Source organism: Acinonyx jubatus, chromosome D4 (genome assembly GCF_027475565.1).
Source record: "Acinonyx jubatus isolate Ajub_Pintada_27869175 chromosome D4, VMU_Ajub_asm_v1.0, whole genome shotgun sequence".
Classification (NCBI taxonomy): Eukaryota; Metazoa; Chordata; class Mammalia; order Carnivora; family Felidae; genus Acinonyx; species Acinonyx jubatus.
Window position 1 is genome coordinate 31,924,334 of NC_069391.1, and position 15,620 is coordinate 31,939,953.

The 15,620-nt window shown below is 42.5% G+C and overlaps 1 protein-coding gene across 5 annotated transcripts in view; it reads right to left on the bottom strand.

Moving 5' to 3' along the window:
• Positions 1-954: 954 nt before the first annotated feature.
• Positions 955-15,620, bottom strand: part of NR4A3 (nuclear receptor subfamily 4 group A member 3) — a 38,858-nt gene continuing 24,192 nt past the window's right edge. For all 5 annotated transcript variants that reach the window (XM_053204881.1, XM_053204880.1, XM_053204879.1 and 2 more), the window contains one exon: positions 955-2,728. In XM_053204881.1, the coding sequence (XP_053060856.1) occupies positions 2,481-2,728 (248 nt within the window). In that variant the 3' untranslated portion in view covers positions 955-2,480. The remainder of the gene's footprint in view (positions 2,729-15,620) is intronic.

Below are 15,620 nucleotides of genomic sequence, written 5' to 3' on the forward strand. Positions count from 1 at the left end.
TGTTTGTTTTGTTTTTCTCTTATGGATATGACAAAAAACAAGGATTAACTTTCCAATACCAATGGTGCACAAAAGGGTTATGTATGCACAGCATTTCTAATTTATTCAAATTCAATTTGAATTTGATCTGAAGCTACCTTGTATGAAATGTTAGCTTTCCTGATATTTAATAATGTTTATTATGTTTGCATATAAGCTCAAAAAATTAATGCAAAAGTACTACTTTCCTCATGGTCATCAGGTAAAATGTAAATGGTCGTGGTTATTTTTAAAAGCCTATTTTCCTATAGATGTAGTAAGTTGAGTAAAAACACTATGGAAAAGAGAACCAGGTCCTAGTCTTGGTTCTGGTCCAACCAGCCTGTTGGATCTTGGGTAATCTTTACTCTTCGCTGGGCCCCTGTTTTCTCCTGTATGAGTTTCAGAGGGGTGGGGGACCAGTCAACAAGTCAGGCCCCTGCCAAGTCTAACATTCCAAGATCCTAACATTGCAGACCCCATCACCTGGATATAAAAATAATAATCTTTTATAAAAGCTCACACAAACATAATACATGATCAAATATCAGAATGACTGTTGGAAAAAAAAAACCATATATGCTTTGCTATCTGGGTTATCCTTTGCAGCAATTAGGCAATTCATTTGGCATTTGTTTGATTGTATAATTTAATGACAATATAAACAGCATAGTTCTGTTCTTTCTTCTTTAAAAAGACTAAAGCAAAATGATTTAAAGCTAACAAAAGCTACTGTGACATCAGTTTGACATTCAAAGTTTGTTTCTTAGCAAAATGGCCAAAGATATTTTGACTTGATACAGAGTATATAATATAAAGACTTTTCGACCTAAAAATCTTCAAACATTATTCGAATTTAGCAAAACATAAGCAAAATTTTAATATCAAAGTGCTAAACAGTACTGCCTTAAAAGTCACTGCAAATGAACCATAAAATAACTGCATGGGAAGTAACATTTATTGTACAAATGGTTAATAAAAAGACACATTATAAATATATATATGTAACCTGCTATATTTATATATATATTTGTTTATTTAATTTCTAATAGGTGTATCCAAGTCGCTGTGAACACCCCATTTAAGTACTCTAACTCAGTTTCCAGGAGCTGGTGGTCTTGCAATAAATACAGGCAAAGCTATTACAATATAACGTGCATACAAATGTTTGTACAAATAAGGACACTATGCAACAAATTATCTCGTAGTAATATGGCATTGACAGTATAAACATACAAAAGGGAGTACGAACACGGAATGTTGAAACGCAGCCCACTAATCCTGTCTAGTAGTCACATTCATACTATAATTTTTTTTAAAATAAGACTCACTTGCTCTCCAAAATTGTCTCTGTAACCAGTAACAAAAATTAAATTATATATATTTAAAAAATCTTATTATCTCTGATGTTTACCCTGTATGATCAGTTCCTACTTATTTGTATGTTCTTATTTACGGATCAGACATGTGAGACTCACTGAATGCTCCTGGGGCTTCTGAACGAATGTGTCAGCTAGTTGCTATCAACTGGAACAAGTTTAGGGAACTCTGTCTCGGTTGATAGAGCACAACCAACACAGTTGTATGCAATCCATTTTATAATCTGAGCCCCCTTTGGGACAGCTGGACAGTCAGGGCAGAGATCTGGATCCATTAAGAATTGCCTAAAATCTTGGACGGACCATACCTCAGAAGGGTTCTATAGGGCAGGTGGACAAAGCCTCTGCTAGGAAAATTAACATGTGTCACTTGCCAGCATGACTGCTTCCTTTTTATTTCCATATAAAATAAAGGAGAGTTAATAAACAAGACTTAGTAAGACAGCACTTTAAAAATTGCACTTGTATATGGAAGCGAACAGCCATTATCGTTTTGCTATGTCTGATTTATAGGTAATCCTCATCTTTCACCATTTGTTAAAATAAAATAAAGGAAGAAAGAAATTAAGAAGAGAGAATTTCTGCCTTGTTTGCACCACATACATACCCTTGACACAGGAAGTGTATTCTAAAGATCAACCTCAAGACACATCCTACTCTGGCGAACAACCATCGGCTGTTCTTGTTTTTAAATACAAAGCAACTATAATTGTATTCCCCAGAAAGAGTTTTAAAACAGTTATATTATCCTTTTTTTTTTTCCTGCTGGGATAGCATCGTCCAAAAGTGCTTTGTTAGCAATTTCTTAGAAAACCCTCATGAACTATACCCTCCCCTCCCGCGCCAACCCCAAAGCCTAAATATAAAACACAACCCCAACACAATACTCTGCAAGTTTTCTGGCTTTAGGTTGTAAGGAAAAGTGCCAGAAAAAAAAAAAGTCTTTTCTACAGGAGCTGCTTTTTTTTTTTTTCTCTTAAGCAAGGACAGAAAATGGTAGGTGTCCAGACCCAAATCCTCTGCTGCTTAGCAAGTCGGAGGCGCTAGCCAATGAGGCGGCTCCCCCCCTCAGGCTGCTCCTGTTCAGAAAGGCAGGGTGTCCAGGAAGAGCTTGTCGATGATGGAAGGTGGAGACACCAAGTCTTCCAGCTTCAGGTAGAAGATGCGCTGGAGGCCCAGGGTACAGATCTTTCTCAGTTCTACCAGAGCGCCCAGGACCTTGGGCTCGCTGGGCTCCACAGCCTGTCCCTTACTCTGGTGGTCTTTCAAGCTGCTTGTGATCTTGTTGCATAGCTCCTCTACTCTCTTTGGTTCTTTTAACCCATGTCGTTCTGCAGAACAATGGAAAAGGGGCAAGTTTGGAAGGCAGTTACATCTTTTATTTAAAAAAAAAAAATCTTTTTAAAGTTTGTTTGTCTACAGAGAACACGCACGAGCAGCAGAGGACCAGAAAGAATCCCAAGCAGGCTCCGTAGCCCAATGTGGGGCTCAAACTCACGAACCGAACCGTGAGATCATGGCCTAAGCCGAAGTCGAGGGTCGGACACTTAACTGACTGAGCTGCCCAGGTGCCCCAGGAGGCTGTCGCATCTTAAGAGACTTTGAATCCCTAATGGAAACCCGCATCTTGTTCCTCCAGTTGGGATGGCATTTTACAATGCAAGCACCTCCCTCTTGGAGGGAACTCGTGGCCTTTGGACTCCAATGGCACCAGGGTTTGCATCCCAGTCCTGCCACTTCTTCACTGTGTGCCTCTTGATTTTTGAGCCCCAGTGTCCTTATGAGATGAAGATAATAATCGTCCCTAATTTCGGGTTTCTGGGAGGACCCACTTAGGTGAACTATGCACACAGTTCCTGGCACGTAGTCACACTGAGTGAACGACAGAGTGGTCATTATTTTGCATACATACGAAAGCCTTGTCAGGAAGCAACTCTTTAGAGTGACAAAGAAACACGTCCAGGCAAATGAATTAACGTTCTCATCTTGACAGATGGGGAAAGGGGCTCGGTCAGTTCCATTTGCTAGGAACAAGGGTAGCAAGGGCTACCCCCCCCAAGACCCAGCATAAAGCACATTCTTCATGTTTTCATGCACGTGCTTTCATGCTAACCAGCACTGAGAAGAATCCAGCTTCTCTTTTCCTTGTTTTTTTTGCACCCCCCCTTGAAACACCTATTGACTGACACCAGGCACTCTGTACAAAATACACATGTCTTCCTGCTGTGGAGATGGAAAAGTCAAAGAGAAGGGAAAAGGCCCAGAAACAGGCACGGTGGCATTCTACAATGTAGCAATACATGAACACCAGTATCTTATATTTTATAAAACAATACATAAAATGATCCCCATGTTGAATATTATGATCCCCTAATTTATTTTAAGGTTAAGTGATAAACCTTAACTGCTAAACTGATCTGAACTCAGTTTTCTGAGGCAGATTTTGTCCTCTTGCCCCAGAACAATGTTGCATCTCTAATCAGAAAGGAGCCTGCCATCCAGTACAAATCACTTTGCTCTCCCTCAGCATTTAGATACCAGAGCCTCTTTCCTGAGAGAAGGGCTTGGCCCCAGTTATCTCAGTCAGGGCTTGTATCTCTAAGTATATTTACATGTAAAACAATAATTCTTGTGAGATGGAAGGCATCCTTCCAATGGGAAATCAGGCAACACTGTCTAATTTTTCCTAGGTTTATTTTTTTCAGTTGGGGATATAGTTCCAGAATAATTAAGGTATAGCATTATATTAGTTTCAGGTGTACAGAAATGTTCAGTGATTCAACATTTCTACACATTACTCAGTGCTCAGAAGATAAGAAGTTACTCTTAATCCTCAGTTGGGGATATTTTTGTTGGGGAAATTATTTCCTTAAAACAAAAGCCAATCAGCAAAAGGAAGCAATGTCCAGACATTGTTTTCTTCTCTTGCTCTAAACCAAAGGAGGCCCAGGGGCCAGAAGATCTGCATTCTTCCTTAGGTTGGCCTTAGGTTGGCTAGTTGTGTACAACTTGGGTGAGCTCCTCTCTCTCCAAGGCTTATCTTAAAAGGAGGAGGTTGAATTTAATGACCTCTCAGGTCCCTTCCAGCCTGGTGGTTGTAATTATATTAAAGTACAACCATGAAAATTGCTGGTTGGCATCTCAGTTGGATTGTGACTTGTAGGCGTCTCATCTCAGTGCATCATAATATAGAGAAAAGGGCACTGGACGTGCAGTCAGACAGATCTGGATTCTGGTTTTGGTTTTGTTACTTACTAGCCACGTGACCTAATCTCTTTGAAGCTCAATGTCCTTCTAGGAGAATGGGGATTACAGGGCGGTAGACACACAAGTCTTGATTCTATCCTTCATTCCTTTCCGTGTGTCTTTTAAGATTTTTATTTTTACTGAAAAAATTTTTAAAAATTATTATTTTGGAGACGGAGAGTGTGTGTGTGTGCATGCAAATGGGGGAGAGGGGCAGAGGGAGAGAGAGAATCAATCACGCTTGATGCTCAGTGCTCCACACTCAGCACTGGGATCCCACAACCCTGGGATCATGACCTGAGCCAAAATCAAGAGTCGGACGCTCTTGACTAAGCCACCCAGGTGCCTCTATGACTTCACTTTTAAAGAATCTCTACACCTAATGCAGGGCTGGAACTCAACCCGGAGATCAAGAGTTGCACATTCTACCTACTGAGCCAGCCAGGCTCCCCCTTTTCCGTGTGTCTTAAATATTACACAATAAATTAAAAGAAGAAGTGCCATTATAATAAAACCTACTTCCGTGGGTCATTGTGAGGCTTAACTAAGATGATGAAACCCAAAAGTGCTCTGCCAACTGCAGGGTGCTCCATGCGTGGTACCATCAGTACCTACGATGCTGCGTGACATGTGGCAAGTGGTTGGCAACCACAGGGTCAGACAAAAGGCAGTAAAGTTCCCTACTTCTCAAGGTTTGCAATGCATGATTGCAAACTGTTAGCTAATCAGCCCAGGTGCAAACCTGTCCTCTACGTTTATCTTTACTACATACACACAGTCCCTTTGTTTAGTCTCAAAAGATGCACCCGGGAGTGAACTTGAAGAGAAACTCTTCCTGCAATAGTGTTCTGCCTAGAGTTTTATTTTCCCTCTAAAAGTGAAAAGGCAAGCTGCAAGATTGGCAATAAACTTCAAAAGCTATAAGATGTGCATAGCCTCTGACCAAGTAATCCCACTCTTGGGAATTTATCTGAAGGAAAAATTCAGAAGAATGAAACTGTATGCATGAAGACGTTTGGGGTAGCAGTATCTATTAGAAAAAAAAAACTGGAAAAAGGTAAGGGGTAGAAGAATAGGGAAATTGTTAAGTAAAAAAATGGTATATGCACGTAATGGGAGATTCTGTAGACACCGGAAAGGACAAATATGAAGATTATGAAGCAACGTGGACAAATACAGAATATCACATTAAAGAAAAAATAGAATATAAAATGGTATCTAAGCTGCAATGACATCTAAGCGGAAGTTATTTCTGCATATAGAGAAGGGTGAAAGGAAACAAAATAGTGAGAATATTTATGAGATTATCAGATAACTCCTTTCCTTTCTTTTAAAATTTCCAAGTTAGTGGCATTTACGTTTGAAACAGTGGTAACACAGAACAATCTGCGATTTGGTGGCTCTAGTGGCTGTAACATGATCAAACAGTCATTGTGCTGATAGTAAATTCTATCAATACTGAGCTATATCAAATTAGGTTCATAACCCAGGGAGGGACACTATTCCCAGAATAAAATACCAGTCCGTTGATTTGAACTTCCCCTTCCTTTCAGTGCCCCATGTCTTGAATTATATTCAAGATCCCATATTCATTTTTAGGATAAAGGAATGGAGCAAGGCGTTGGCTGGATTTTGGGAGGGGGTTGATTATGGAACCTTATAACCAGACTTTCTTATGGCCAAACTCACAGAAGGAGCCTCAGAGTTTTCCCTGCTCTCCAACCAGTTGTGGCTGCTCAATAACTATGGCAACCATTATTTATTCAGTGAACTCAAGTGGAGATCGATACCTCCCTGCCAGCTGGATCAACCCTAGGCCTGGAATTCCTTGAGGAATTCAGAGACACTCCTGTTAGAAGCCAAAGGCACCTTCTTTGTTGTTTTGAACAGCTACTGGATTTGTGGCTTCTTTACTTTTTCAAAAGGGCTGAGATAAAATTCGGTCTCCATGCAAACTACTGCCAGCAGCAAGCAAATTTTCAAATCACTAGGGAGTCACTAGGTGTCTGGGACCTTCCTGGTAATCTGAAATTCCTTAAAACCCCAATAACTGACATTTTAGTTTAAGGAACCTTCTTTCTTTTTGCAGCTTGGTAAACATGGCTGCAGCGCTAATAAACAGAGACTTCAATCCTGGGGGAGACTGGACATTTGGACTTCCCCCTTCCTAGAGAATCACATGCATCTTAGTATAAGATCTTTGTCCCCATTAAACACAACAGTGTCTTCAGCACTTCTTGCTTTTTGATCTACATCATTTTTATCCAATACTCCAGTATTTTAACTCACCTTTATGCATTCAAAGCTTTAAACTGCATCTTACAGAAATGGTTAACTAATAGATTTACATGTTACAGTCATAGTACATATGAGTGGGAAAGGATTTGAATCATTTAGATCACACTCCCACCTAAGACAAGAATCCCCACCACAAGAGATCACAAAGAGAGTGCCCAGAACCAGCTGGGTAATAAAACTAAACCTAGTAGCACTTTATATTATCCTCTTTTACTTAGATTATTTTATCACACCTCTCAGCATCTTTGTGAATCAGGCAGGACAAAGATGATCTTTATTTCATAGTTAAGAAGGCTGAGGCTCAGAGAGTTTCATGACTTACTTACAGTCAAAACTAGCAAATGGCTAATTTCTTTTGTTCCAAGTCCAGATGTGTTTCTACTATACCAGGATGCCTTGAACATCATATTAGAATGTTCTTCCTCATCCTGAGGTGAGCTCAGCCCCCCTGAAACTCCTTCCTACTTTCTGTGTACCTAATGAACTAATTAATGAATTACGTCTTTCAACAAATACGTATTAGGTGATTATTCTGTGCCTAGCAATGTTATAGCCATTGGGTAGAGCAGTGACTAAAACAGACAGACAACAGATCATATACTCCTGACCTGTGTGGTGTTAGTATCTAAAGAAACTGTTGGATTCCCATGCAATTTTAGCTGCCCATGCCATAGACATCTCTGCAGAGAGAGGAAACGGAGGGAATTGGAAGAGGAGAGAGAGGAGGAAGGGAGAGGGGAAAGTGAAGGAATGGGAGAGAGGGAAGGGGGAGAGAGAAAGGGAGAGATTGACTGAAATGATAGAGGTATTTAGGTCTGTGCTCATGTTTTCCCCTTTTTGCCTAGTTAAGACCTATTCATCCTTTATTTCTTAAGCAGCCTCCATGCTCAGCGTGGAGTCCAATGTGAGACTCTAGAGGTGGATGCTTACCTGACTGAGCCACCCATCTTTTAGATTGCAGATCAAATATTTCTTCAAGGGAACATTCCTTTTTACTCCCAGTTTAGACCATGTTCTCCTATGGCATTCTACTTTTCCCCTTTGAAGGATATGACAGGTTGAAATCAGACATTGGTCTGACTCTTGCCTGCCTCCTCCATTAAATATAAGCTCCATGGAGGCATGGACTGTGTTTGCTCACCATTATACCTACAGCACCAAGCTTACTACTTAGGAGACACCCAATAAATGTCTGTTGAATGAATATGCGCATGGAGGAACCATGATCTGTAAAATACGATTCACTGAATACTAAACGTGTAGGTTGCTCAGAATAAATATACAAGTAGGGCATAAGCAGCACCCAATGGTAAAGAACTTCACAACTCTAAAACCTCTTGTATTAGAAGCTTAAGAGCCAGATTTCCTGAATGTACCATCTACCACTCATGAGCCTGATGACTGTTGACCCATCAGTAAAATATGGCTAATAATGGTACCTGCCTCGTGGGTTGTGGTGAGAAGTAAATGAATTGATACATGTGAAGTATTTGGGCCAATGCCAGCATAAAGTAACAAATATTAGCAAGTATCCCCTATGTCTAAGACTCAGCTCATTAATGTCCCTTCAAATCAGCCACTTCTCTGAGTTTGCCTTTTAATGATTTCACAGTCCTCCCCATCACTCCCATAACCATCTCTAATGATTGCTTCCCCTGGCCGTCCTAGTTAATCCATCGAAGAACTTTGGTTATTATCTCTGTGATGTTCCTCTCATCGAGCTCCTCCTCTCCTAGCCTCTCTGGGCTAGGTCTTCCCTATCCGTCACCTACATCGTTTCAATAGCTCCTGGCTGGTCCCTCTGCTTCCCATCTCTGCTGTAATCCATCCCAGGTCCTTCCAAATCTCCTTACTAAACAAACAAAAGAGCACATGTAAAACCCTTGGCATGGTGCCTGGCACTGGGTATTTTAAAACGATGGCTATTCTTAATTTCACGGAATCCTAATTACCAATAGCTTTCATTGTCCCTTGCTACACAGTGTGGTCCCTCCTCCAGCAGCATCAACATCAAAATGCAGAATCTTGGGCCTTACCCCAGACCTCTGTAATCAGAATGTGCAGTTTAACAAGATGCTTAGTGATTTCATGCACGTGAAAGTTAGGGAAACTGCTCTAGTCAATTCTGGTCCCCAGGAGATGCCTGGGCCAGTCCGCAACCAGTGGTTGTCTAGCCTCTGTTTGTAAACCTAACTCCCCAGTGCTGCTTGCTCCTGGATCAAGCTTTTCTTATATTGAGCTGAATTTTACAGGGCCCAGTTCTGCCTCTTGGACCCATACAAAAAAGAAATTCTCTTCCTCGTGTCAAGCAGCAGGGTATGAGGACAGGGGATGAGGACACCCAATAAGGAAAAGCAAATCCTTCTTTTTTTGAGCAGGTCTCAGGGCACAGGCCAGCATGGAGACCACAGTGAGATAGTTCCAGCTGAAGGGGAAAACGAACCCCAACAAACAAACAGGACCTTCCTGCTCTGAGCTCCCCTTCTTTCTTGGGGAAGTCATCTCACTGCTACCTCTTATTGCATATGTAACATCCTTCACTGCTGGGCGGTCCCCAGAGACACCGAGCCCACACTGATCAGGAAGCCACAGGTTGGTCAGCAGTCTGTGCTGAGGCTGTAATAGTGCTTTCCACTCTGCCTGTCTTTGGTTTATTAGAGTATGTGTCTGTCTCCCCAACGACACCACAAACTCTTTGAGGAGGAGGGATTTGTGTGGCTGGCGCAGAGCAGATGCTCAATAAATATTACTGAATTAATCTGAATTGAAATAAGGTAGTCCTCAGGAATTCAGACTATTTTCTAATAACAAAGTAGTAGGCTAAAAATAATTAATTTTCCTAATTTGGGAGACTTTCTGAAATTCACAATTAACCCATTCATTTAACCAATATTTGCCATGTGCCAGACGCCTTTAAATGCCAAAGTAATTATAAAGATGAGTAAGACTCTCCCTGCCCTTAAAGAAACCCACAGTCTATTTAGAAAAGAAGAGACACAAATAAGTTACTTAATATAATGTGTATATGCAATTATAGGGATGCAGGAAATTGTTCTGGATTCTCAGGAGAATAGCTAGCTCTTCCTGGAGGTAAGAAAATAACACTTAGGATAATAATAATGAAGGTTTGGCTAATATTTTTTTCTCTGCAAAGTACACATTAGCTCACTTAATCTTTATAGGAAACCTGCAAGTAGACATTATCTCTGTGAAAAATGAGAAAACTGAGATTCAGAGAGGGTAAGCAACTTAGCCCAAGACTGCCCAGCTAGGAAGTAGCAGAGTGAAGACTTGAACTCAGATCTCCCATCTCCAAATCTTGAGACAACCCGCACTCCTTTTTTAAAAAAAGGATATTGCCTTGCCAAGTTGTACACTTAGTTTTCTTTGCAACGCAGCTGATGGCCATATACGATATAAACACAGGGTAACCAGGTAACCACTTAGAATGAGCTCTGGGAAGACAGGTGGTGGAGGGTGTGGCAGGATCAGCCACCTGCCCAGTCCTCCTATGACACTGTTTCATTGCTTTCTGCCCCTGCTTCAGCCTTCCTTTCTGCTCCTCAATCTTAGAGTTCATGTTCCAACAAGACCAGGAGAAAGATTATAAGGCATAAGAGAAAAAAGTCATTTTCTCACTTGACAGAAGACCTGAGAGAGAAAAGAAAGCTATGGAGAACATCCTTTCGGTGAAGTGATTAGCAAGACGGCATTTGGGCACTCAAGATTCTCTCCACCATCTGGTCCAAAATGGCCTTTCCGATCTTTTCCCCCTTTTCATTATGTGGGAAATGCATTGTACTCTGAGGCTAGATCATAATCCCAGGCCATAAGATAAATATCACATTGAATCAATCTTTTCCCTGAAAATCTTCTAAATTTCCCTAAAGTGCAGCTCTCACCACTAGAAGTAGAGAGCCCAGGGCCCACACTGTGTTCATGTCTTCTCCCTCCTGCTCACTCCAGGATACATAGTCATCGAGTATAATAGACTGCACTCCTTTGGTTCTTCTTTCTACTGAGATTACAGGTGCGATTTAACACATGTGATGCAGTGCCACTGTGTTTGCTCTACCCCAGAGGTGCTCAAGTATTCCATGACAAGCCCTTGCAATGCTGTTTCCTTGGTCTGGAATGTCCTTCTTCTCTATCTTCCCATGGCTACATGCTACCTCCTTGGGAAGTCATTCATGACCAGCACTTCAACCTTTCTCTGCCCTAAAAGAGTGAGCAGTAGTCTGGCCTTACCCTGCACTGAATCTGTCCATTTTAAGGACCTGGGCACTAACCACTGCACATCAAGTTCATGACATGAAAATCACATAGGACTTCCTAGTAGGCTATCCATGGCTTATCTTTGCATCCCAAGAAACTGACACCAGGCCTGGCACATAGTAGGACCTCAATATTTATTTAATGAATGGATACTTACGAAAATGGTAATTCCACACTAACTTTATGTTTGGGGAGCTTCTTATTTATTAAATATAATTAACTATAACTAGACATCCCCCCACGGATACCCCATCAGAAGCAAAGCCTGTAGGTTGTTCCCATGTCAGGGATGGGGCACCGGTTAAACAGGGCGGTTAGGGCAGAAAAACTGGGGACTCAAAAACATTTGACAACCACAACTGTGGGGAATGAGAGCGATCTGAAAGAAACCATTTCCTGCCCCACCTCCCCACCTAGTTTATCACAAGGGGGCCTAGAGAGAGGTGGAAGAAGCAGAAAAAAGAATTAGAAAAGAAAAGCCACGTTTGTGCAAACTTCTAATACTGCACGGATTCTTAATAATTTTCCTGGAAAAGAGATTGGTTAAAACTTCTAACATTCTGCTTCCTTTTCAAGAGTTCTTCCCTGTGGTTTAGGGGCAGACAATTATTTTGGGATGAATTTCCTGACGCCAGTAGTCCAACTGGTGTTCCACAAACACCCTGTACGATCAGTGGGGCTTATTCAGAAGTGAGGATTTCACGGGAGCCCATATTCAAATGGAAATTCATATCCGCAACAATGCACACTGCTGTTTTCCAGGCACCGCCTTTTCTGCCGTTTCCTGACGCTTTCACACATTTCAAACACTCTCCCAACCAGCAAATCACAAAGTATTGCAAGGTCCAGAAATGAGACAAGAGGGGCTAACTTTTCTTGTGGGTTATACCCGCCGCACCTGTAACAACTCTGCACAGGTGGGCGGGACTGAGGGCAGTATCCCATAAAGGACGTGGCCCCGCTGTGCCCAAGAGCTTGGTAAGTGCAACCTAATTTCTTCAATACCAGTGTCATCCTTTGGGCCTCTCAAGCATCCAAGGATGCTTGAGATATTCACCAATCTTAATACCTCCTAAAGCCACCACCCACTTCCTCATGCCACAGAGTTTGATTTTCGACTACCTAGGGCTTCCAAGGGGAAGGGGCAGGCGTGTGCCTAATATTGGGGGCTCCCTGTCACCATCACTCCAGGATGGAATGTGGGTGGATGGAGTGCCTATTCTGAATCCGGTCTGGTTCCATCACAAAGCTACTTTCCTGTAATCCATACTGCTGCCTCATGGAATAGTTGTTGTTATCCCCACTTCACAGACGGGAAGACTGAAGTTCAGAGAAATGAAACGTGTTACTGAATAACACACGCTTGTTAAATACAAGACCCCACATGCAAACCTGGGGGTGCCAGATCCCATCGTCATGCTGTGTCTGCTATGCCAAACTGCCTCCTCCCCGAGCACCTCCCCACAGAAAGGGCAGCGGGCTGAGCGGCTATAGCCGCAGGACATACAGTGGACTGGACACAGAGACAGCACTAGCAGCACCTTCTCCCAATTCCTTCTCTGCATTCTCTATACTGAGCTGCCCAATATCTCCAGGCAGGGACTGTCTGGCACCCACAAGTCCTGGCCTCAGAGTCATCTATTAATTTCTACTTAAAGAGTAAACCAACAACAACAAAAGGTGTAAGCCTCAGTGGCTCTCCTCTTAAACCACAGCTCCTACACCTGAACTGGCCTCTTCCCTCTCATTTGTGCTCAAAGCCAACTGTCAGGGTAGTTCTTTGTAAATGTTTGCTTATTAATATTATTATTATTATTATCATTATTTTGAGAGAAAGAGAGAGAGCGAGCACCAGTGAGGTAGGAGCAGAGAGAGAGGGAAAGAGAGAGAGGATCTCAAGCAGGCTCCGCACTGTCAGTGCAGAGCCTGACGTAGGGCTCAATCCCACAAACCATGAGACCATGACCTGAGCCGACACCAAGAGTGGGATGCTTAGCCGACTGAGCTACCCAGGTAGCTCTTTCTAAATCGCAAGACTGACTGTGATTCTCCCTTGGTCAAAATTTTCCATGGGTCACCATTGTCCTCCAAATAAACTCTGACCTCCTCACTGATGTCAGGGGCTCTTCTTGCCTTGCTCCACCCTTAGCTCTCATGCCAGCCTCACCGCCCAGCATGCTATTTTTTTTTTTTTTTGGTCACTTCCTTCCTGAAACTTATGATAGCCATATTTCCAACGGCTTTAGTGAATTTTTATTTATCTCTAGAATTCTCAGTCCTTCCATTTTGCCCTGGAGATATCCTGTGCCTTTATCAAGGACCATCCCTGCTTTTAATGTTTATTTATTTTTGAGAGAGAGAGACAGAGCGTGAGTGGGAGAGGGGCAGACAGAGAAGGAGACACAGAATCTGAAGCAAGCTCCAAGCTCTGAACTGTCAGCGCAGAGCCCGACACGGGGCTGGAACTCACCAATTGCAAGATCATGACCTGAGCTGAAGTCGGACGCTTAACCGACAGAGCTACCCAGGCACCCTTAGGACCATTCATGCTTTTAATAGATTACCTGTTTTGAGAAGACCACTTCCTACCTTCTATCTCTCAGCACTTTGTGCCCACTCCTACATCCCTACTATGCCACAACACCCTGTACCACATGCATTAGTTTGTGCATTCTGTCTCCTCCAGGGATGTGTGCTATCTCTGAAAATGCACTGACACGCTGCAGAGCATGGAGATCAGTGAACACCTGTTGATTAACTAGACTCAAGAGTCATTTCCATAGAGATGTGGCAATGTACTGGTTTTGTTTACTGAAAGCCAAGGCTGGCTCTAGTATTTTTTTTTTAATTCACTAAACTCTGTACTTTCTAGTTTTGAATGTTTAACAGTCCTAGGAAGAGCTGAATGGTTTTGAAATTGAGCTGAAGAGCTTAGTTCAAAGGTAGCCTTTGAACCAATTTCACTCCAGTCCTGCTGGGAGCAATAAGCTTGTGCCTTGAACATGCTTATTTTCCTCAGGTGCTCCCACAAGCCATTTGAAAACCCTCTAAATGGAATTCATCCTCTTCAAGATGGCCTTGCTTCTGTTTTTGTTAATGGCTCCCTCAGAAATCTCTGGTAGGCCCCATCAAAAGAAGGACCAAAAACCTGGAGGAAGTGGGGTTCCACTTGGAACACTGAGGGAACAAAGTAGTGTCTGAGTCCTACCGTAGCATGTGCTAATTACTTCTATTTGCCTTCAGATGAAGCATTAATTGCTGAACCAGCCTAGCCTCTTAAGGCACTCAGACGCATCTCACTGTCATTGACAGGAGATGTCACAAGAAGGTGCCTGTGAACAACCCACCTGATGCATGAGAAAAATGGGCCCATTTGCACCAAAGGATGGATTTGGTCCTCTGTGAAGCTCATTATGTTCCTAAAACACATGTTTTCTACAGCTAAGAGTGTAGCAAATCTGAACCTTAATTCCTAGTCCGACAGCCTAGCCCATGCTTGGCTCTGATGACAAGGATGGCAGGTGAGCCCCAGGTCTGGCTGGCCTCCTCTGAAGCCTCCAACCTCTGTCACTGGTTCACCAGGCCCCAGTCTGATGAGAAGGATGAGACTGAACAGGACACTTTGGAAGTGGAGGGAGGGGGGCAAAGGGAGCTGGGGCCTGGGGCTCTGAGAGCAGCCACAAGGAGGTGGTATTTCTTTTCTCACTGATGTGCCTTTCTTTTTCTCTCTCACTCTGTCTTGGGAACCTTTCTCTCTCAAAAGACCAAAAGGGAGAGGGACACCTGCGTGGCTTAGTCGACTGAGTGTCCAACTCTTAGTTTTGGCTCAGGTCACGATCTCACGGTTTGTGGGTTTGAGCCCCAGATCAGGGTCCACGCTCACGGCTCAGAGCCTGCTTGGGATTCTCTCTCCATCTCTCTCTGCCCCTCCCCAGCTCCCTCTCTCTCTCTCTCTCTCTCAAATAAATAAATCTTAAAAAAAAAAAAGAAAGAAAGGGAGAGGCATCTAGGGGGAAGAAGGCATAACACAGAAATTGAATATGTGTTATGCTTCTGGTTCTCAACCTTCAAAAATTATTGAGTTGAGCCATTTTTTGCTTTTCATAAATATCTATTTTTCTCAGCTCTCCGCCAAAGTTGCTAAATAAAGTTGTAAATAAATAAATAAATAAATAAGGTATGTTTCATATTTTTTGGTTTTACTTTGGGTCACCCACCAAGGACTGGGAGAAAGGGAGACTTGCCCCTTCTGCTCCATAGGAACAGGCTGGTTAAGGTAAACCACATAAAAATAACCCAGAAGCAGTTGGTCCAACGTCAACAGAGCTTCTGTGGAAATTCAGATTTTTCCTGAAGGTTCATGGCAGTAAGTTGCAGATATATGTTTCTTTGTTTAAACAAGGT